The following is a 20,501-nucleotide window of genomic DNA, read 5'->3' on the forward strand; positions in this document are numbered from 1 at the left end:
TATTACACAGATTACCCAACAAGCAATGGATCCGACTAGTATTACTGTTGTTATTGTTCTTCTCTCCGTTTTTATCGTTGTTTCGTCGATTCGCTCTCATGACTGCTTGTACGGCTCTTTCATGTCCCGCGATTTGTGCCTTTTCCGCTAAGTTAGGTTCTCCTTCTTCATCTTCATCTACATTGGTCTTGATATCGGTTCCGTTTTGCGCGAGTCTGCCTTCCATGGGATTAATTTCTGCTTTCGCCAAAGCTCTCATTGCAGCCGCTTTCACTCTCTCCTCTGACGCAAAAGCGCTCGGTGTTGAACCTTTTTCAATCCCGGAAACGCCATTTCTAATGCTACCACTTTGGTGGAAAACTTCTTTGCCTTTTGAAGCCGTAGCGTACGTGCTCTGCAACGCTCTATTCATGACATCCATATCTTCTTCTTCTCGGTTTTCTTCATAATCATCTTCCTCCTCGCTCCAATCGTCACCATCATCATCATCGTCATCTTCTTCTTCCTCTTCTTCTTCGTCATCATCATCATCGTCATATTCTTCTCCTCCTCGCGTATTCGTCGCATCCTCCTCGCTTTTATTATTTTTCCCTTCTTTTGCAAGGACAACGCCAATCGCTCGTTCTACAGTTTTCCGAAACACGCCTTTGGGTTTCCTCTTGTATTCCCGAAAGCTTCGACATAAATGTTCAACCGCACCATCAACGTCTCTGAGAAGAGTCTTATTACTCTCAGCGTACGCTTGTAAGCGAGGCACGAGGAGCGGGTCGAGCGTCAACCCAGCAGCGGCGGCGGCGGGAAAACGTCTTCGTCTCTCCTGTTGCTTTTCCAATTGTTTCTTCGTTTTTAAAGACGACGACGACGGTGAGGACCCACTCCCACCGTTTCGAGAGGGCATTACGACAATTTGAAACCACAGATGAGATCAATTATTGAGCCTTTACCGCGCAATCTCTGTCCGAATTCACGCGCGAGTCGTACGTAGTCTCTCTTTCTCTCTCTCTCTTTCGCGCGTTTTGTTTTTGTTTTTTGTGTTGATGATTTTTGATGATTTGCCAATTTTGTTTATTGCTGGAGAAAAGGTGAACTGAGGTAGGTGCCTTTTGCCCTTTCCCAGAAAAGGAAAAAAACTGAAAAGAATTTTATCACTAATTCTCCAAACCCGCGCGCGACTTGTGTGTGTGTGTGTGTGTGTGTGTGAATTAACTTCCTTCTCATTCTCTTAAAAACAAGAGTCATACGAGCGCGTCGTCTCGCGACATGTCTCTTTCTTCGAGAAGGAATGGGTTCACAAAACTCTCACGAGATGCGTGTGCGTTTTTTTCGACGAGAATGACGACGACGAGAGTGACGATGACGAAGAATCTTTCCAAGAGCAACCGCGCGATGAGCGCGAACAAAGTCTCGAATAACAACAACAACAACAGGAGCAACGATAACATAAGCAGGAGATTCTTCGGTTCTTCTTCTTCTTCTTCTTCTTCTTCCTCTTCTTCGTCCTCTCTCGAGTTTCAGCAACTCAAACTGTTGAACAAGCAGAACAAAAGCAACAAAGTGATTGAGTTGTTCGAAACGAACCGAGTCAACCAACAAAACGAGAAGAATCTGAGCGAATATCTCAAAGCATTAGTAGCGACGAATCGGTTGAACGAGTCAGCGATGTTAGAAACTCTACAGCGAGGGCAAATGATGCAACCACATTCGGCGGCAGCGTCTGCTTTTGGACGACAACGAGGAGGAGGAGGAGGAGGTGATGGCTTTGCCGGCGCTGCGGCTGCAAATACCGCAATGATGGCAAAGAACAATCACGGCGCTAGCGGAAGTGGAGGATGGCAGTTTCCAACCTTACAAGGATTCTCAAAAGCTATCAATGACGCGACAGCTGCGGCAAATAATACAGCTGGGGTAGGAGGAAATGCTTCCGGCGGTGCGGCAGCCGCTGCGACAAACGCGTTGCGCGGATCGTCGTCCTCGGCTTCCGGCGGTGAAGTGCTAGGGACGCCAAAGTCGCCGTTATTCGTGCAGCATTTAGAACCAACGTTTCCAGCGCAAGTTTGGCGAACAATTCGCACGTTAGGCTTAGCTTTTGTGGTCTTGTCCGGAGTAGGAGCACTCATCGAGGATAAAGGAGGACCGGTAGGAAGATCGCTTCTAGGAAACTCAGATCAACCAAAACCTCAAAACCAGGACGAATTCATCGAAGAGAGCGACGGTAAAGGTGGTAAAATACGAAGGAAGAAGAAGACAACGTTTTCGGATGTAAAAGGCGTCGACGAGGCAAAGAATGAGCTGAAAGAAATCGTACACTATTTGAGAGATCCGAAAAAGTTTACTCGCTTGGGAGGAAAACTTCCAAAAGGTTTGCTCTTGGTCGGCCCGCCGGGGACAGGAAAGACTTTGCTCGCGAAAGCCGTCGCGGGCGAAGCGGACGTGCCGTTCTTTTACGTTTCCGGCTCTGAGTTTGAGGAGATGTTTGTTGGCGTCGGCGCTCGACGAGTGCGAGAACTATTTAAAGCGGCGAAGAAGCAAGCACCGTGTATTGTTTTTATCGACGAAATCGACGCGGTCGGTTCGCAGCGTTCTCCGAAAGATGCGCAGAACACTCGCATGACTTTGAATCAACTCTTAACGGAAATGGATGGATTTAATTCGTCCGATGTCCAAGGTATTGTTGTGCTTGCAGCGACAAACACGCCCGAGGCTTTGGATAAAGCGCTCGTTCGACCCGGGCGTTTCGATAGAACCGTCGCGGTGCCGAATCCAGACGTCGAAGGTCGCAAACAAATTTTGCAAGTGCACTCGAAAAATGTGAAGCTCGCGAAAGACGTAGACTTTGAAATCGTCGCGAGAGGGACGCCGGGCTTTTCTGGAGCAGATTTAGCAAACCTTGTGAACATTGCGGCGTTGAAGGCAGCTTTAGATGACGAGACGGAAGTGAAAAATAGCCATCTCGACCACGCAAAGGATCGCATTCTCATGGGCGCGGAGCGCAAGTCCGCAGTCATTACGGAAGAGAACAGAAAGCTCACCGCTTACCACGAAGGTGGTCACGCTTTAGTTGCCTTAAGAACGCAAGGTGCGAGGCCCGTGCATAAAGCGACCATTGTTCCGAGAGGCCATGCTTTAGGTATGGTGATGCAACTTCCAGATAAAGACGAGTTGAATCTCACTCGCAAACAGTTGATGGCTATGCTTGACGTCACCATGGGCGGACGAGTCGCGGAAGAGTTGATCTTTGGCAAAGATGAAATTACAACCGGCGCCTCGTCTGACTTGCAACAAGCGACACGATTGGCGAGGGAGATGATCACAAAGTACGGGTTTTCTCAAACTATTGGTTTAGCGAGTCAAGAGTATAATCAAAGCGGCTTATCCTCGGAAACGAGACAAAAAATAGAGGAAGAAGTGAAAGAAATGCTCGAAAGCGCGTACGTGCGCGCCAAGACGCTATTGCGAACGCACGAGAAAGAGCTGCACGCGATTGCAAAGTCGCTTTTGGATCGCGAAAGCTTAACTGGTGATGAACTGAAGGAAATTATCCTCGGCGCTGCTTCGGGAAAGAGTGTAAAAAATATCAACAACAACAACGCTTCCTCCGTCGCGTCTGCCGATATTAAAATAAAGGTAGACGGTGCCCGAGGCGTCAAAACCGCCGCCGTTAACTAGTCGTTTTCGTGTACAGTACCACTAATATACATAAATCTATTTTATATTCCAGGCATCTTAGCTTCGCCTGTATTCGCGTTAATATATTTCGAATCCCAATTTTCATCGCACGGCAAAATCCTCAAGCTTTGCCAGCAACCTTCGTATTTACTGAATGTGCGCTTCACCATGACAAAAGCCCAAAAAGTATCACTCCCAACTTTATCAGTTACTATGACTCTCACCAAAGTGCGCCCATCTTTCATTGAAATCTCGTCAAGAATCTCGTGCTTTCTATTGAATACGAACGCGTCAAAGTTTACCAAACACTTCCCAAGAAAATGATCAAAGTGATACATATCCGACGAGAAACCGAAATATCTCGAGCGATCCATGTTTCCCGATTCTACGCTGAACTCCCACATAACTTGTACGCCGTGGTCGGTTCTAGGATTATTCTTATCTTTCATCGATTCTAGTTGAATTTGAACCGCGTCTCGACACGTTTGCATTTGATGAGGAAAAAATAGGGGTCCTGGAACATTCTGTGGGTTCCGACAGACTCCGATACACTTGCTCCCATTTTCTTTCACTATCGCGTTTACACAGAAAGGGCACTCTTCGCTCGTAGGTTTAAACGCTCTTCTATCGATGGGTATTTCTAAGATTTGCTCCGCGCTTAGCATGGTGCCGGGTAAGTATCCTTCATTTGACGATGTTGATGAAGCTTTCACCACCCAGTTGAGTTTTACCTTCTTCGTCTTCTTTGAAGAAGTCAGATTTGGACGCGTTGACGACGACGATGATGTCACTAACGCTGCCGCTGCTGCAGTTAACGACGCCGACGACGACGCCGACGGCATTCTCCTTTCTTCCTTTCTTTCTTTCCGTGTGTGCGCGTGTTCGTTACTTCAAAAGTGAGTTTTTTTTTTGCATTTTTCTTTCTTTCTTTCGATATTTTCTCACACCGATTGCCATGCATGGCGCCATAATAATAAAATATATGCGCGAAAAAGGATGAAGAAGAAGAGAACGATAGCAATTGGATTCGAAGGGTCGGCGAACAAAATAGGCGTCGGCATAGTAACCAGCGATGGAACGATTTTGAGCAACAAACGGCGGACGTATTGCGCGCCTACGGGTAGTGGTTTTCTCCCGCGAGAAACCGCCAACCACCACAAAAAAGTGATTTTAGATTTAACCGAAGACGCTTTACGAGAAGCGTTTGATGATAATAATAATAATAATAATAATGAATCTCGCTCTTCATTTTCGTTGAAAGATTTCGGCGAGGAAATTGATGTGATTTGTTTCACCAAAGGACCTGGGATGGGGGCGTGCCTCATCGTCGTCGCGCTAGTCGTTCGAACGCTCAGTCAAATTTGGAAGAAACCAATCCAAACGGTGAACCACTGCATAGCGCACATCGAGATGGGAAGATTAGTAACGAAAGCTAAGAATCCAGTCGTTTTATACGCGAGCGGTGGGAACACACAAATCATCGCGTACAACGATAACAGGTACAGAATTTTTGGAGAAACTATAGATATAGCGGTAGGAAACGCGTTGGATAGATTCGCGAGGTGTTTAGAGCTTTCGAACGACCCGGCGCCGGGATATAACATCGAACAACTCGCGAAAGAAGGTAAAACCTTCGTGGAATTTCCATACAATTGTAAAGGTATGGATATAAACGTTGGTGGAATTCTAACCAACGCGGAAGAAAAAGTAGCCGCGATGAAAAGTAGTAATAATAGTAATGGTTATAGTAATACAGTCACGAAGGCTGACTTGGCGATGTCGTTTCAGGAAACTGTGTTTGCGATGTTGATCGAAGTGACGGAAAGAGCTATGGCGCATTGCGATGCGAACGATGTGCTCATCGTGGGGGGTGTTGGGTGTAATCTTCGTCTGCAGGAAATGATGGATATAATGGCTAAAGAGCGCGGAGGAAAGTTATATGCGACGGATGAACGATATTGCATCGACAACGGCGCCATGATTGCGTACACCGGCTTGATTGAATATTTAGCGAACGGAAGCGTGGGTGTTCCTTTAGAACAGACGACGTGCACGCAAAGGTTTAGAACGGACGAAGTGTATGTAAATTGGCGGCGAAACTCGGAAGAATTAGAGGAGGATGAGGATGAGGATGAGGAAAGAAAGAAGCGTCGAAGTTGTTAAAGTTTGTACGAAAAATTTATTTATTCACCACCCCACATCCACGCTTGTTTTTGTTCGTGCGTTGTGGTCGCGAATTTGTGAAATTTTGATTGGCTCCCGAATTGTCACCCATCCTCTCCAAAAGAGAAAAGGAGAAAAGAAGGAAAATTCTTCTCATCTCTTCATCACTTTTTTTAGAAACACCAACTCTCGTTTCTTTCTTTCTCGCGAACGTAAGAACGATGATGAAGTTTACTAAATTCCTTCTGTTGGGGTTACTCATCGGCTTGTTTGCCGGTATTTCTGTCCCTTCGAGTGCGTAATGATATGATGTCGTAGTCTTTTTTTTATTCAATCATCATCTTTCGAGAGCGCGCCGCGTGTGATTTGGTCTCGGAAATTTGTTTCTCTCGCTTTCTTTCGATCAAATATAATTTTGGATTAGTAACTTCTTCTATCGGTGGTTAAAGTTAACTCGAGCCATCACTGACCGTTGTGTGTGTGTCGTCTCTTTTCACTTTCAACAACAGACTTTGGGAACGATAACGCGCTCTCTGCTTCCTCTTCTTCTCTATTCGTAGAAGCTGCGGCGGCGGATGAGGCGGCATCGTCATCGGAAGAATTCCAAATTCCAACCTTCAAGGCGGGTGCTGAAGTCAACGAGTTTCAAGCCGAAGTTTCGCGCTTGATGGATATCATCATCAACTCTTTGTACTCCAACAAAGACATCTTCTTGAGAGAATTGATCTCTAACGGATCCGACGCTTTGGACAAGATTCGTTTCTTGTCCTTGACCGATGCCTCGCAATTGGGCGACGGAGATGCCGCTCAGCTCGACATTCGCATCAAAATCGACAAAGACCAAAAGCTTATTTCCATCCGCGATAAAGGGGTTGGGATGACCAAGCAAGAAATCAAGGACAACTTGGGTACGATTGCTAAATCTGGTACGTCAGCCTTCCTCGAGCAAATGCAAAAGGGTGGCGACATGTCTCTCATCGGTCAGTTTGGCGTTGGTTTCTACTCCGTGTACTTAGTCGCCGACTTTGTGGAAGTGCGCACCAAGTCGAACAGCGAAGACACGCAATGGATCTGGCAATCTAAAGCCGACGGTAACTTTGCCATTTCTGAAGATACCGATGGTGAAGCGATCGGCAGAGGCACGGAGATCAAGATTTATCTCAAAGAGGAAGCGCAAGAGTATTTGGACGAGGGCAAATTGAAGGACTTGGTCGAAAAGTACTCTGAATTTATCAACTTTCCGATTTACATGTGGGAATCTAAGGAAGAATCCGAAGAAGTTCCGATCGAAGACGACGATGAAGAAAAGTCCGACGAGGAGAAGGACGAAGAGGACGACGATGAGGACGACGATGAGGACGACGACGATGAGGACGACGACGACGACGATGAGGACGAGAAAGACGACAAACCAAAAACGAAAACGGTTACGAAAACCGTCTGGGACTGGGTCTTACTCAACGACTCTAAAGCTATCTGGCTCAGATCGTCTTCCGAAATTGAACCGGAAGAGTACTCCAAGTTTTACAAGGCGTTGTCGAAAGACAAGAGCGATCCGTTGACGTACTCCCACTTCAAAGCCGAAGGCGATGTTGAGTTCAAAGCTATTCTCTTCATTCCGGAAAGTGCCCCTCCGGATATGTACGATAACTACTACGGTAAAGCCTCCGCGTTAAAACTGTACGTGAGAAGAGTGTTCATTTCCGACGAATTCGACGAGCTTTTGCCGAAGTATCTCTCTTTTATTAAAGGGATCGTCGATTCCGATACGCTTCCGTTGAACGTTTCTCGCGAAACGTTGCAACAACACACTTCTTTGAAAACGATCAAGAAGAAGCTCGTCAGAAAAGCATTGGATATGATTCGTAAACTCGCTGAGGAAGGCAACGACTCCGAGGATGACGACAACGAGAACGAAGACGAAGAGGCCAAGGTTGTCGCGAACGAAAAGTACGAAAAGTTCTGGAAATCTTTCGGTAAAGCCATCAAATTAGGCATCATCGAAGATGCCTCGAACAGAACGCGATTAGCCAAGTTACTCCGCTTCTACACCTCTCAATCTCCGGACAAACTGGTCTCTTTGGAACAGTACGTCGAGAGAATGAAGGAAGGACAAAAGAGCATTTATTACGTCGCCGGCGAATCCCAAGAAGCCTTGGAGAAATCGCCGTTTCTCGAAAAACTCTTGTTGAAAGGATTTGAAGTTATTTACTTCACCGACCCGATTGACGAGTACACGATGCAAAACTTGACAGAATTCGATGAGTTCAAATTTTCCAACGCTTCCAAGGAAGACATGAAATTTGGGGACGCGGATGAAGGCGAGAAGAAGCAGTTCAAAAAGACGAAAGAACACTTCAAGCCGTTCACGAAATGGTGGAAGGATGCTCTTTTGACCTCGTACCCGGATTCAATCGAAAACGTGAAGATCTCGAACAGATTATCCACGACGCCATGCGTCGTGGTCACGAGCAAATACGGCTGGTCTGCCAACATGGAGCGCATCATGAGAGCGCAAGCGTTATCGGACGACTCGAGAGCGCAGTACATGAAGGGTAAGAAGACGTTGGAAATCAACTATAAACACCCGCTGGTTGCCGCTCTCAAGGAAAAGTACGAAGCTGATGGCGAAGATGAAACTTCCAAGAACTTGGCTGTCGTCATGTTCGAAACTGCGCTCATCGAATCTGGATTCGTCATCGACGACTCTAAATCCATGGCGTCGCGCGTCTTTGATTTGCTCAAGGACAAGATGGGCGTTGAGAAAGACGCACCGCTCTTGGATGAAATGGAGTTCCCCGATGAAGAGGAAGAAGTCGCTGAAGCCGAAGAATCTGCGCCGAAAGAAGATGAAGAATCTGCGCCGGCAGTGGAAGAAGAGGAAGCACCGAAAGATGAGCTCTAAGTTTTTAGCGAGAACGTTTTTTTTTAAATGTGAGTGCGCATTTATCACGATACATACAACTCATTTTTAATCATACGTACATTCCTACATAATTTCTCTGGTCGCTCATGAACTAATTTATCGAGTCTTTCCAAGAACTGCGCTCAAATACACCGTCGTCGAATCTAAAACCTGTTCTTGGAACGATTTCAACTGAACGCCGTTGCGTAAAACTGTCATAAATTTTGTGCTGTCCATGCTAATATCAGCAGGAGTTTTAACCACGGCAGCAGCGCTAGAAGACGTGGTTTTACTTTTCTCTGCAGGTTTCGCGCGCTTTTTGCTCGCTCTCATGGTGTTGCAAAATATGGTGACCATGTCGTAACGGCTCAAGCGCTCCGGTCCGCCCGCGTGATAAATGGGAGTGCTATCTGACGACCCACCTCCTTCCTCGAACAAAAACGCGGAAACATCGCGTTTACGTCGTAAACCTACGAAAATTTCAAAACAGTACACGATAGCCTCGGTCAAATCAATTCGCGATACTGGATTTCTAAATTCATCTGTCCAAAACTCCACCGCGTTTTCATCTTTAACTTCTTCCTTCTCTTCTCCTTCTGCACTTTGACCGCGCGTGTTTGGAGGGCACGTTTTTGCGATAAAATCTAAAAACAACGGCCTGTCGACGCGTCGATACGGCGGCTGTGGTCCCGTGATGACTGAACTACGTAATATGACGAGCGCGTTCTTATCGTAGTTTTCGAGTAAATACGATTCTGCGTACTTTTTCGAACGACCATATGCATTTATCGGCTCAAACGCCTTTTCGCGCGCGTCGTCTTCTCTGGTGTTGGAGTACGAACCGCAGAACACCTGATCCGTACTCATGTGGACGAGTAAAGGAACTCTCTCTTCGCTTCCCTTCCCGTATTTTCTCATAAGAGCTTCACATAAGTGTGTCGGGGCGTTTATTTTACGCGCTTTTTCTTCGTTTTCTTCGCATTGTTTCGGTTGCGAAAGCGCGGTGCAGTTGACGACCAGTTTCAAGTTTTTGTTGCCTTCGAGATACTCACCCTTGGACGCTTTCTCGACGCACTCTTCCACGCCTGCACCAGTTTCAAAGTCACACACGTGACAAACTAACCTTCGCTTGTGTTGTTCGTGAACACTTTCCGGGAGTTTTGAGCTTTCCGACGAACACGTGTAGTGTACCGCGTTGATTTCCTTGTTCAAAGTCAGGAGACGTTCGATGAGAAACTGTCCGAGGTATCCGGACCCACCGGAAACGAGCACATTCATTCTTATTTTATCGCCCTCCTTTTCGTTTTGCTGCTGCTGGAGAGTATTAAACCGCCGGTCCGGACGAACAAACAACCAAAAGAGGGAGAGAAGAGAGAAGGAGAGAGGGAGTGAACGAGAGAGAGCTCGTTGTCGCTGTTTCAAGCTGTTTGTTTATTTGTGTGGACAAAAGTAATATCAGCAACTGTCACACCCAAAACAAAACTTAAGTATCATCACATAAAATTCTCTTGTTGTGTTGTGAAATTATTCCATCTGCGCAACCACCACCATCAACGAGAACAACACGAATCGATAACTGAGCGTTGCGCGAATGTTTCCAATCGCTTCCGCGTCTTTTAAATGCATCGCGTCGACGCCATTTTCAGCGTCTTCTCTCCAACCAAGCCACAGCCAGAGACTTTTTAGACATTCTCCTCCCGTGGAAAGAAGAAGACAACATATCGCAGTTGTGAACGGGGCATCCGATGTTAATAACGTAACTGATGGTGGTACAAGCGACAGTCATCGTTCTTTCATCGAAAGAGATGCAAACAAGTCCGCTCGCGTGCTGCAAAACCAAAAACCATTGCGCTTCGGCTTCATAGGTTGCGGAGCGATGGCTGAAGCGATGGCGAGAGGATTCCTGGACTCCAAAGTCGTCCAAAGCGAATCTATCGCGTGCTACGGAGGAAAGAATCAAACAAGCAACGGTCGAGCGTCTCTGTTCAAGGAAGAGTTAGGCATCGAGAATATCGTCTCAAACGCCTCGGCAGTGTTGGACGAATCCGATATAATCTTCTTGTGCGTCAAACCAAATAAAATGTTGAGCATATTGGACGAGATTAAACCGAGGGTCAAACCGTGGCACGTGTTTGTATCTGTTGCCGCGGGTATTAAAACATCTGACATTGAAAAGCATTTAAATATTGGAACGAATGCGAAATCGAGCGAACGAGGACTCCAAGCTGATGGGAGCAATGGCAACTTAAAGTCTCGAGGTCTGTTCAATCTTGGCGGACGAAAGAAAGATAGCGATAGCACTAGCATGAAATCTTACGATTACGACGACGGCGATGATGACGACGACGACGACGACGAATATCAAAGTGATAAGATTATAGCGGCGGCACAACTCGAAGGCGAAGAAGTTTTTTACGAGGAAGATGCTGGGTTCAATGAAAGCAATGACAACAATAACAAAAGCGATAAGAAGGACAACGCAAACAACGACCTGCTGCCGACACCTTCGGTAGTCAGAGTTATGCCCAACACGCCGTGTTTTGTAAGAGAAGGCGCGATTGCGTGCTGTGGAGGGAAGACGGCGAGTCTAGCCACGGTGAAGATGATTTCATCATTATTTTCAAATCTTGGTTTATCGGTCATTGTAGAAGAAAGCCAGATGCACGCCGTCGTCGGCGTTTCTGGTTCTGGACCAGCGTATGTATTTGCATTCATTGAAGCTTTGGCAGATGGGGCCGTCTTGAATGGTCTCCCTCGAAGTGTTGCGATGAAACTCGCCTGTCAGACTGTAATCGGCGCTGGAAAGCTTTGCCTCGAAACGCAGGTGCACCCGGGAGAGTTGAAAGATAGAGTGTGCTCGCCAGGAGGAACGACAATATCGGCGATGCGCCAGCTCGAAAAGAACAGATTCCGCTCTGCGGTAATTGAAGCCGTAACTGCTTCTGCGGAAAAAAGTAAACAAATGAAGAAAAACTAGAGCTTATTGATCAGCTTTGGTACGCATAATGAAAAACTGCTTTACACTTTCTGCGAAAGTACCCAATCTTCTATGTCTAATTTCGCCACGAATCCTAATTGCTTTTTCGCTTCGCACGTTGAAGCTAATGTGCCTATCAAATCGTTCTTCCTTTTGGCAACATGAGTTCTTTTCTTCTCATCTGGTTGTACTAATTCCGCTATTTCGTTTATCGTCTTTAATTTCCCGCTCCCAACGTTGAACACGTGTCCGTTTTGTTCTATCGAAGACTGCGCGGCTAATACAAAAGCTCGCGCAACGTCATCTACGTGTACAAAGTCTCTAAAATGATTCCCACTACCCTCGATCTTTAAATCTTCATTCGCTTTGAACTGCTTTAAAAACTTTCCAGTCACAACGCCGTCCAAACCTTCGCTCGGTTCGTTTGGACCAAACACCATAAACAAACGCAAGATTATCGTCGGAACGTGATAGCTCTCCGAATACAGCTTCACGATCGTTTCTCCCATGGCTTTTGTTGTAGCGTATGGAGAGGTTGACGCGGTTTTGTGCTGCAAAACATTGTATTTAGAATTCTCCTGGAAAGGAAGATTCCTCAAGTTGTTCCCATAAAACGTCGAAGACCCGGCGTAAACGAATTTCTGAACGCCTTTGAAACTTTTTCGCGCCTTGTGATGTTGAGGATGGTGCAGCCCCGAAGGTTGATTTTTTCGGTCGACGTATTTCGCGTTCGCGGATCCATCGCCACTATCAGACGACGCGTGCCGCGTTTGTACGATTGCTTTCAGAACATTCTCCGTGGCAAGGACGTTCTGCTCTATCGAAAACTGAACGAAATCCACGCCTTTCTTCAATGAAGGCAACACTTTTGATTGCGCAGCCAGATGGAAGACAACGAAAGGTTCGTGCTCTTCAATGGTTTTAAAAACTGTTTCGTAATCGCGACAATCACCGCGAACGAGCGTAGCCTTTTTAGCGAGGAAGCTTTCTTTGCCCGTCGACATGTTGTCCAAGACCACGACATCATAGCCGACGCGAAGTAACTCTTTCACTAAGCGGGAACCAATGAAGCCGGCACCGCCGGTAACTAACGCTTTCGTTTTCGCCACCGGTTTCGGCTCTTTCTCATACTGCTCGTGCGTGTATTCGCACGCGTCTTTCACTCGCTCTGCTGTTTCTCTCAGAGCATCTTCCCCGTCCTCGATGTAATTATCCATGTGATCGGTGTCCAGTAGACGGAAATATTCCTGTCCTTCTTTGAAACTCCCACTCCCAAACTTGCCAACGCTATTGCGCGTGACCTCTTGAAAGTTCCACGATTCCCGAACGATGAGCGAGGCAACCGTCAAAAGTGATAACGCTATCGCAAGTTTAGTCACGCGACCGTGACCAGACGGAATAGGTTTAAGAATATACTTATCATCCGCGCTGCTGCTGCTACTGGCGGCGGTGGTGTAAGTGATGTCGCCTTTGCTTAAACTTTGTCGCATTTTTCCTTATACCTAATTTTATTTTGCGACTGCTTTTATATCTATCTATCTATCAGTACGACACCAGAAGCATTGTTTTCTGAGAGAGAAAGGAACGTCGAAAATGATGAGGATTCGATCTTTATATATGCGTATATCCCGCTCTTCAATCAATGCGTCGCGAACTGGTCGCGTGTGCGCGATGCGTTGTTTCTTTTTTTTTGTGAGGGGGGGTGGGTGAGGTGAAAAACTCAATTTATCCACACTTTTCCAAACGCGAGAAAAAACACAGACAGAACGAGACGTATAAATACTACCACGTCTAACAAGAACAAGAACAACAACATCAAGAGAACAAGGAAAGACAAAAGAAAAGGATATGGCGCATAACATAGTTCTGAGCGCATCAACCGCGGCGACGAAATGTTCTTCGCAAGTGTGGCGCGCTGCTTTGAAGAAGGCGATGGACGCGAACAAATCTCTACCGAATGCAAAATATATCCAAGTCGCGACAACGGGAGCGAACGCATCGATGGACGATCAAAACGACGAGAGTGGGTTTCCAGCAATCCGTACGGTTGTATTTAGAGGTTTCCTGGACCGAGACCCGACGAAAGTGACGTTCGTGACCGATAAGCGTTCGAAGAAAGTAGGTGATTTTGCTGTCAACAACAAGTGCGAAATTTGCTGGTATTTTCCAAAGAGCAGAGAGCAGTTCCGACTGCGTGGATTTGCCAACGTCATCACGAATGAATCGACCGATGAGATTGACATAAGAGACCGCTCGATATCGTGGAAAAAAATGCGCCCAGGCGCGAGAGGGCAATTTGCTTGGCCGGAACCAGGACAACCGCGTCTGCCGGAACACGAGGAAGCTTACGATGTCGACAGACTGATAGAAAACGAAGACGAATTCGAAAACATGTGGCCGAAAGATAATGTTCTGGAAAACTTTTGCCTCGTCACCGTGGACGTAAACCGCATCGATCATCTAAAGCTGAAAGGAAACAAACGATATTTATATAGCCGTGAACAAAATAGCGAGGGAGATACTCGCAGTAATAATAGCGCTAATAACGAAGAAGAAGAAAAAAATGAATGGATGGTGTGCGAGTTATGCCCGTAGAATCTCATCTATAATGAATGCGTTTTTGAACGCGTTGTATTATTACTAGTATTATTATTTCAACATTAGTACGGATCATATTCAATTCAATTGGTGTATGCTTTGGCATACCCTCTGTTTTTAGAAGGTTTCAAACGTTGCTCGCTATTTTCTTTCCACACTTCGCCATCCTCGAAAAACTCCTTTTTCCAAATCGGCACCGTCGCTTTCAGTTCATCAATCAACCATTTAACTGCGTCCAAGGAAGCCTCGCGATGCGCTGATGAAACCGCAATTATAACGCTCGGTTCGCCAACAAGTACCGTTCCAGTCCGATGTTTGATTACTATTTTCAAGAGTCCTTCGTCGGTTTGTTTTTTACTACTCGTGCTCGTTTTGTCGTTGTTCTTTTCGCCAACCCCTCCCATTCCCCTAACTGTCTCGTTTTTATCCTCAACCTCGCAACTCGACGCTCTCCTCACAATCTTGACGTTTTCGCTATCGTGACTATCTCTGGTGTTACTCTTATCGCACCGATCATCGCCGTTCCATTTTCTGAACGCCATCGCACACAACTCGTTGAGTTTCTTCAAAGCCATAGGGGTGTAACATTCGTATTCCAATTTTGAGACGCTTTTTCCATCGAACGTGTTTCGGGTGACGCCGACAAAACTGGATATCGCCCCGGCGCGATCGTCCGATACAATTTGCACGCACTCGTTCAAATCTAAAGGCGTGCCGACGATTTCAACTTCCCAATTTCCACCTTCTCCTTCTCCTTCTCCTTCTTCTTCTCTCATCGTTTTAATACTAGTGATAAGTCTCTTGCTCTTTCTTTTTCGTTGTGAAGAAGTTCTTCTTTTGCCTTAAAATTTTCTCGTTCAAAACGAACCATCGTCACTTGTCATCCTCCTCTCTTCCTAAACCTAAATACACGCGCACGGCGCATCAATACCCCCGATAAAAAACACAGCACAAGAGTATATTTATCATGTGTATCGCAGCGACGACTGCACCAACGGCGAGGCGTCGAACTTCGCTCCTGTACGAGCAACACAAAAGGAAAGCAAAATTTAGATGGAACGTTGTCAAGCTTTTGTTCGCTCTGCTCGTAGTTTGGTACGTAAAGTGGACGACAAAGACGGTACTTGAAGGAACAGACGGGACGTACGGAGAAATGGACGAAGATATATCGGCGGCGTCTTCGCATCGGAGGAAAAACCATCCGGTATCTTTGCAAAAAGCAAACGAAGATTATGCTAGTAACGATGATTACTCCTCCTCCTCCTCCCACGACAAAAATACGCAGACTACAGACTACGACGGCGCGACTAGCGAACAACAACAACAACACCAACAACACAGAACACAAAACCAACAGAAAAGCTCGAGCGTTCCAGATGCATTGCCTGCTGTGCGAACTATTCCGAGACTGATATGCGGCGCGCATAATCAACCATGCGCGCACGGAACGTGCAACGATGACGAAACCATGTGCACGTGCTCGAAAATATACGTAGGCGACTTGTGCGATAGTCCAATCAAACTATCCGGGAAGAAACTCGGCGGCTCGCTCTTGCAAAGTTGGAACCTACCTTACACCGGTCCAATCATCATGTCGAAATATAACTTGGGCAAGCATATGAATACGAGGAAAACGGGCGTATTGCAATTGGATTTACCAAACGAAGTTCCTAGATTTTTAGGCCCGATTGGTCCACCTTTGCTGAAAATATTACCAAGCGATGATATCTTTAGAGGCAACCGGCTCTTTTTTCCAACGTGCGCCGTAATCGGCAACTCTGGGTCCATGAAATCGCGCGTAAATAGAAATCGCGCGGCGGAGATTGACGCGCATACCGTCGTCATAAGATTCAACGACGCGAAGACAGACTCGAATTACGGCGACATCGTGGGAAGGAAAACGTCGATGCGTGTGGTGAACGCAAAGCATTTTGGGTTTCGCGAGACGGAAGATGAATTTGTCGTGCAGCAAATGCGTTCTCCGCAAGCGTTTCGGTCGTTCATGGGCGAGCACAGAAGGAACCCGGGAACGCCTTTATACTCTTTACATCCCGATTTTGCATCGTACGTGATTAAATCGTTCCCGAAAATTCAAACGAGCGTTGGCTTTCAAGGGGTTTTGATGGCGTTGATGTCGTGCGGGACAGTGAACGTGTACGGATTTTCTCTCGGACCGAACGAAGGCTTTTCGCAATCGTATTACAGACCAGATTCGGACGAAGATCTCGACGCCGACGATGATAGCAGTAGAAATGCCGAAGTTCAAATGCTTCGTAAACGAGAACAAACCGAGTGGAAGGCTTTGAGCGCGATGAACGGGGCAGGGCTGATTACGTTTCGCGATAAGTGCGTTGAGAACTGTCATGTGAGTCGATCGCGTTGTGGTCAATGCATGAAAAAACAAGAAAAGGTGATCACGGGTGAAGTAGACGACGTCGACGATGGTGACGAGAATAGCGGTAGCAATGATGACGAGGATGGTAGTAGCGAAAACGATGTGCGAGCGGAAGAAGAAGCGTGAATTAGAAGATAGTCACAATTCGAGTCGATCGATTCACCCAACGCTGGCGGCGATAGCGATTCGATTTATAATACAATACATCGTTTGGTTCATGAGAACTACTTTATTTCCACGGTTTCAAAATCGGCAGCAATATAACTAGGAGTACAATCATCATGAGTATCGTAAACACGCAGGCCCATTTCCGCGTGTTCTTTTGGTATTCTCGAGCACTCACTAACGCCACTTGCCCTTGTTTTACATACTCGGTCGACTTGGAAACTTGTTCCTGTATATCATCTATCATCTCTCCTTGCGCGTCGACTAGAACGCTCATGTCTAAAAAGATCTGATGTAAATCTAACAACCGCCGCTCTAACTCTCGAACTGCCTTGTGTCGTTCCTGAATTTCTTCGACCGTGTCTAATATCAAACCTCTGCCTTGATCTAAAATCGCTTGCTTAAACATTTGTTCATCGGCACCGTTTTCAATCATTGATTCGAGTTTTTCTTCCTCGATTTGTTCCCCAGTCAACGCAAAGAATCGCCTCTCGATGACTTCCTTGTGTTCGGTGCGCAACTTCTCGCGAAGGACTTGAAACTCAGCCATTTGCTCTTTCAACTTTGTTTTCAAAGCGTTCGAAACAGTTTCTCTGGTTTGTTTCTCGCTTCCATCCGCGCTTATTTTTTTCTCTCGTAGCAATCTTTTCAAGTCTTCGTCCATGTTTTGCACGCGCAGTTTAGCTTCACGCGCTAATGTCTTCGCCTTCTCCGAGCACGCGTTCATTTCGTCTTTGATTTCTGACATTTCTGATGATTTTAAAGCGGACTTTCCGCGTTCGTGGAGTTGATGCAAGTTCACGAGCTGTTTTCGTATGTCCGAAAGAAGACTCTTAATCAATGTTGCGTCTCTTAAGAAGAGTTCCATCGTCGTTGGAGACGAAGTGGTTGATGTTGACGGCTCTGAAGAAACACCTCTTTCAACGTCAACGAATTCGTCTTTGTTAGTGCCTTTTGTTGATAAAAAACGACTCATCTGTTTGTTGTTGTTGTTCGTTTGCTCATCCCGGTCGTCAACTCCCGTCTTTTTTATCTCGCCGAGCAAATCGCTCATGTTGATTTTAGTTTTCGTTGCGCTTGAGACTTGTGAAGCGTTGTTGTTGTTGTTGTTGTTGTTGTTGTTGTTGTTGTGTCGCTTTATTCGTACGGTTTTTTGTGGAAAGGTGTGTGAAATTCAAAAAATCAAAGGAGTGAATTGTTTTAACTATCTACTTCACAACTTTAAACACAACCACGATGTATCGCATGATATTAGTATAAAACAATGGGAGAGAGAGAATAATGAGTTCGTGCGCAGTTTGTTTCGACATCGTGTCAGGAAAATGCGTTGCATTATCCGAGTGCGGCCACGTCTTTCATCCTTCGTGCATAACGAAGTGGTTCGAAATCAAAAAGAAAATCAATCGACAGAACGGTTTTGCGATTCCAACAGCTCCTTGCGTCGTGTGCAGAGTTGATTTCGATATCAGCGCGGCGCTTCCGGTGTATTTAGATGTCCCGTTATCTGCGCTTAAAGCAAAGAGAAGAGACGACAAGAAGCGAAGCGGCGATACGAAGCAGAAGAAGAAGAAGAAGAAGAAGAAGAAGACCAATTTTGAAAAGAAAGAAAAAGAGAGAAGAAAAACAAACGTCCTCGAGAAGCAAGATGATGAGGATGTTGTCGTATTGGTTAGCAGTAGCGAGAGCGATGGAGATGAGAGTGATGACGCCGCTAATGATGATGGTGAGGAGCACTTAGAATCAGAAAATGAAAATGCAGAACTTCGCAGGCTTTTACTCGAAGAAAAGCGGAAAACCCGCGAAGCGGAAGATGCGGTCGTTTTGAATAGGTGTAACAACGATGCGTTCGCGCAAAGTAAAATGCAGCTGGAAACGCTACAAGTGGAGTATATGCAAGTGCAAGAAGAAAACAGAGTTGCGAAAGCGCGAGAGAAAATCGCAGTGGACAAAGCTAAAAATTTTGAATCGAGAGTCACGAGAGCTGAATCAGACGTCAAAATGCTTCGAAGCGAAATCTCGGCGTTGAAGCACCAAAGAGCGGTGGAGATGGACGTGTTCGCGGATAAAAATGCTGTGAGTAGTAGTCGCTTTTTCGAAGAGGAGCAGATTGCTCGATTGATGGATCAGAAGGATAAACGTATGGCGCTCGAATCCCTCGCTCGTTCTTTACGAATGAAAACAAAACACATCGTGACGCTCCAAGACGAATATTTCAAAGTAAATAAAAGTTTAAGAGTCGCGGAAAAGTCACTTCGCGATTTAGAGATGAAATACGCGAAGCGAAAGGCGAGAGAGAAGCAAACGAGGGAGGAGTTACAAAATCTTACGAGAGTAGAAAAGCAAAAGCATGGCGAAGTAGAAAGAAGCGGAATCAAAAATGGGATTAAAGAGGGCGATGTTGTTGTTGATGATGATGACGACGATGACGACGACCTTTTGATTCTCGATGATGATGATAATAATAAAAGAAATAAACCGTCGAGTAACGTCTTACGCGACTCGAACAATAGGAACGATAGTATAAGCGGGAAAGCAATAACGCGGCTAGGTGGCAATGTAAAGAGTAGCTTCAATAGAAAAAACAATGCTAGTGGTGGCTCTTTCATACAAAATGGGGACGACGGCCGAGGCGGGAGAGCAACAATATTGACCACCTCTACAGGGGGAAAGCTCGAACGCAACAACAGAAATGATCGAGTGCCGTTAAGTCGAGGTGAGATGATGCAGAAAAATCTCTCCAGCTTCGTGCGTAAGGGACGATAGATAGATTTGTAGCATGTAGGTAGTAAAAAGTTGTGGGCGGTTAAACAGAGAAAGACGGCTTTTATGCCAAGTGGCATTTTCAATTTCTCCTCAGTACACCACAACTCACAAAGAAATCTCTCTCTACTTATTAGTGTCCCGAACACGATAACATCAACGCCTTTATACCATGACCCCATCGACAACTCTCTCCGTGCTTTCCTCTCGCATCCTTCCGTTCAGCTCTTCGTTCTCTTCGAGCAATAAAAATCGAAAGCAGATAAAGCGATCCCTAACGACTTCTGCTGATTCTGCAGACAACGACAAAAACAACGCCCGTGTGGAAAGCGAGAACAGGGGAGAAAATGAATCCACGCGACGTAGCGCTATGGTTTTAGGAACGTCTGTCGTTACTTTTACGCTTTTTAACGCGCAACCAGCAACGGCGAAATTGCAAGGCCGCACAGGAGGAATTCCAATCGAAAACTTTCGAGATTTACCAGGCACAAATCCTGCAATAAAATATTACGACATGAAAGGCGGAGGTGGTGATAGTGCGGTCCCTTTCCCAAAAGGAACGCGGGTCGCAGTTCACTACGATCTTAAATTTCGCTCGTTAACGATTGCTTCTTCGAGAGTTGGGGCTGGTGTGACTGGCGGAACACCATACGGATTTAACGTTGGCACGCCCGCCGCTACTCCGGGCGGTCCGTTCTTACCAGCTTTCAACTACGGCATTCAAGGAATGGGAGTTGGAACCGTTCGACGAATGCTCGTGCCTGCGGAGTATGCGTACGGTAATAATCAAGTGCAAGAGATTCCTCCAAACTCTGAGGTGACGTTAGATTTGGAACTCTTGAGCATCGCAAAAACTGGTTTAAGCAAGTAAT

The 20,501-nt window shown here is 46.1% G+C and overlaps 12 protein-coding genes across 12 annotated transcripts; 7 read left to right on the top strand and 5 right to left on the bottom strand.

Annotated features, from left to right (window-relative positions):
• Window positions 1-1,332: 1,332 nt before the first annotated feature.
• On the top strand, window positions 1,333-3,666 carry Bathy06g00010 (predicted protein; the record flags this gene model as incomplete). The annotated part of the gene is made up of 1 exon (XM_007512307.1): window positions 1,333-3,666. The coding sequence occupies one exon, from the start codon at window positions 1,333-1,335 to the stop codon at window positions 3,664-3,666; it is 2,334 nt and encodes a 777-aa protein (XP_007512369.1).
• A 57-nt stretch (window positions 3,667-3,723) lies between these two features.
• On the bottom strand, window positions 3,724-4,508 carry Bathy06g00020 (predicted protein; the record flags this gene model as incomplete). The annotated part of the gene is made up of 2 exons (XM_007512348.1): window positions 3,724-3,733; window positions 3,778-4,508. 2 exons carry the CDS (start codon window positions 4,506-4,508, stop codon window positions 3,724-3,726), a joined length of 741 nt encoding a protein of 246 aa, XP_007512410.1.
• Window positions 4,509-4,662: 154 nt separating this feature from the next.
• Window positions 4,663-8,734, top strand: Bathy06g00030 (predicted protein; the record flags this gene model as incomplete). The annotated part of the gene is made up of 3 exons (XM_007512473.1): window positions 4,663-5,821; window positions 6,007-6,123; window positions 6,339-8,734. 3 exons carry the CDS (start codon window positions 4,663-4,665, stop codon window positions 8,732-8,734), a joined length of 3,672 nt encoding a protein of 1,223 aa, XP_007512535.1.
• Window positions 8,735-8,851: 117 nt separating this feature from the next.
• On the bottom strand, window positions 8,852-10,012 carry Bathy06g00040 (predicted protein; the record flags this gene model as incomplete). Its single annotated transcript, XM_007512645.1, has 1 exon — window positions 8,852-10,012. One exon carries the CDS (start codon window positions 10,010-10,012, stop codon window positions 8,852-8,854), a length of 1,161 nt encoding a protein of 386 aa, XP_007512707.1.
• Window positions 10,013-10,325: 313 nt separating this feature from the next.
• Bathy06g00050 (pyrroline-5-carboxylate reductase) lies at window positions 10,326-11,692 on the top strand (the record flags this gene model as incomplete). The annotated part of the gene is made up of 2 exons (XM_007512567.1): window positions 10,326-11,654; window positions 11,690-11,692. The coding sequence occupies 2 exons, from the start codon at window positions 10,326-10,328 to the stop codon at window positions 11,690-11,692; spliced, it is 1,332 nt and encodes a 443-aa protein (XP_007512629.1).
• A 60-nt stretch (window positions 11,693-11,752) lies between these two features.
• Bathy06g00060 (NAD-dependent epimerase/dehydratase) lies at window positions 11,753-13,201 on the bottom strand (the record flags this gene model as incomplete). Its single annotated transcript, XM_007512603.1, has 1 exon — window positions 11,753-13,201. The coding sequence occupies one exon, from the start codon at window positions 13,199-13,201 to the stop codon at window positions 11,753-11,755; it is 1,449 nt and encodes a 482-aa protein (XP_007512665.1).
• A 358-nt stretch (window positions 13,202-13,559) lies between these two features.
• Bathy06g00070 (predicted protein) lies at window positions 13,560-14,306 on the top strand (the record flags this gene model as incomplete). The annotated part of the gene is made up of 1 exon (XM_007512499.1): window positions 13,560-14,306. The coding sequence occupies one exon, from the start codon at window positions 13,560-13,562 to the stop codon at window positions 14,304-14,306; it is 747 nt and encodes a 248-aa protein (XP_007512561.1).
• Window positions 14,307-14,392: 86 nt separating this feature from the next.
• On the bottom strand, window positions 14,393-15,085 carry Bathy06g00080 (molybdenum cofactor synthesis protein 2 large subunit; the record flags this gene model as incomplete). The annotated part of the gene is made up of 1 exon (XM_007512413.1): window positions 14,393-15,085. The coding sequence occupies one exon, from the start codon at window positions 15,083-15,085 to the stop codon at window positions 14,393-14,395; it is 693 nt and encodes a 230-aa protein (XP_007512475.1).
• A 191-nt stretch (window positions 15,086-15,276) lies between these two features.
• Window positions 15,277-16,830, top strand: Bathy06g00090 (unknown protein; the record flags this gene model as incomplete). The annotated part of the gene is made up of 1 exon (XM_007512611.1): window positions 15,277-16,830. The coding sequence occupies one exon, from the start codon at window positions 15,277-15,279 to the stop codon at window positions 16,828-16,830; it is 1,554 nt and encodes a 517-aa protein (XP_007512673.1).
• A 103-nt stretch (window positions 16,831-16,933) lies between these two features.
• Window positions 16,934-17,923, bottom strand: Bathy06g00100 (predicted protein; the record flags this gene model as incomplete). The annotated part of the gene is made up of 1 exon (XM_007512699.1): window positions 16,934-17,923. The coding sequence occupies one exon, from the start codon at window positions 17,921-17,923 to the stop codon at window positions 16,934-16,936; it is 990 nt and encodes a 329-aa protein (XP_007512761.1).
• A 227-nt stretch (window positions 17,924-18,150) lies between these two features.
• Window positions 18,151-19,632, top strand: Bathy06g00110 (predicted protein; the record flags this gene model as incomplete). The annotated part of the gene is made up of 1 exon (XM_007512450.1): window positions 18,151-19,632. The coding sequence occupies one exon, from the start codon at window positions 18,151-18,153 to the stop codon at window positions 19,630-19,632; it is 1,482 nt and encodes a 493-aa protein (XP_007512512.1).
• A 169-nt stretch (window positions 19,633-19,801) lies between these two features.
• Window positions 19,802-20,500, top strand: Bathy06g00120 (predicted protein; the record flags this gene model as incomplete). The annotated part of the gene is made up of 1 exon (XM_007512742.1): window positions 19,802-20,500. The coding sequence occupies one exon, from the start codon at window positions 19,802-19,804 to the stop codon at window positions 20,498-20,500; it is 699 nt and encodes a 232-aa protein (XP_007512804.1).
• Between the last annotated feature and the right edge of the window lies 1 nt (window position 20,501).

The sequence above is a fragment of the Bathycoccus prasinos genome (assembly GCF_002220235.1).
Source record: "Bathycoccus prasinos genomic : Chromosome_6".
Lineage (NCBI taxonomy): Eukaryota > Viridiplantae > Chlorophyta > Mamiellophyceae > Mamiellales > Bathycoccaceae > Bathycoccus > Bathycoccus prasinos.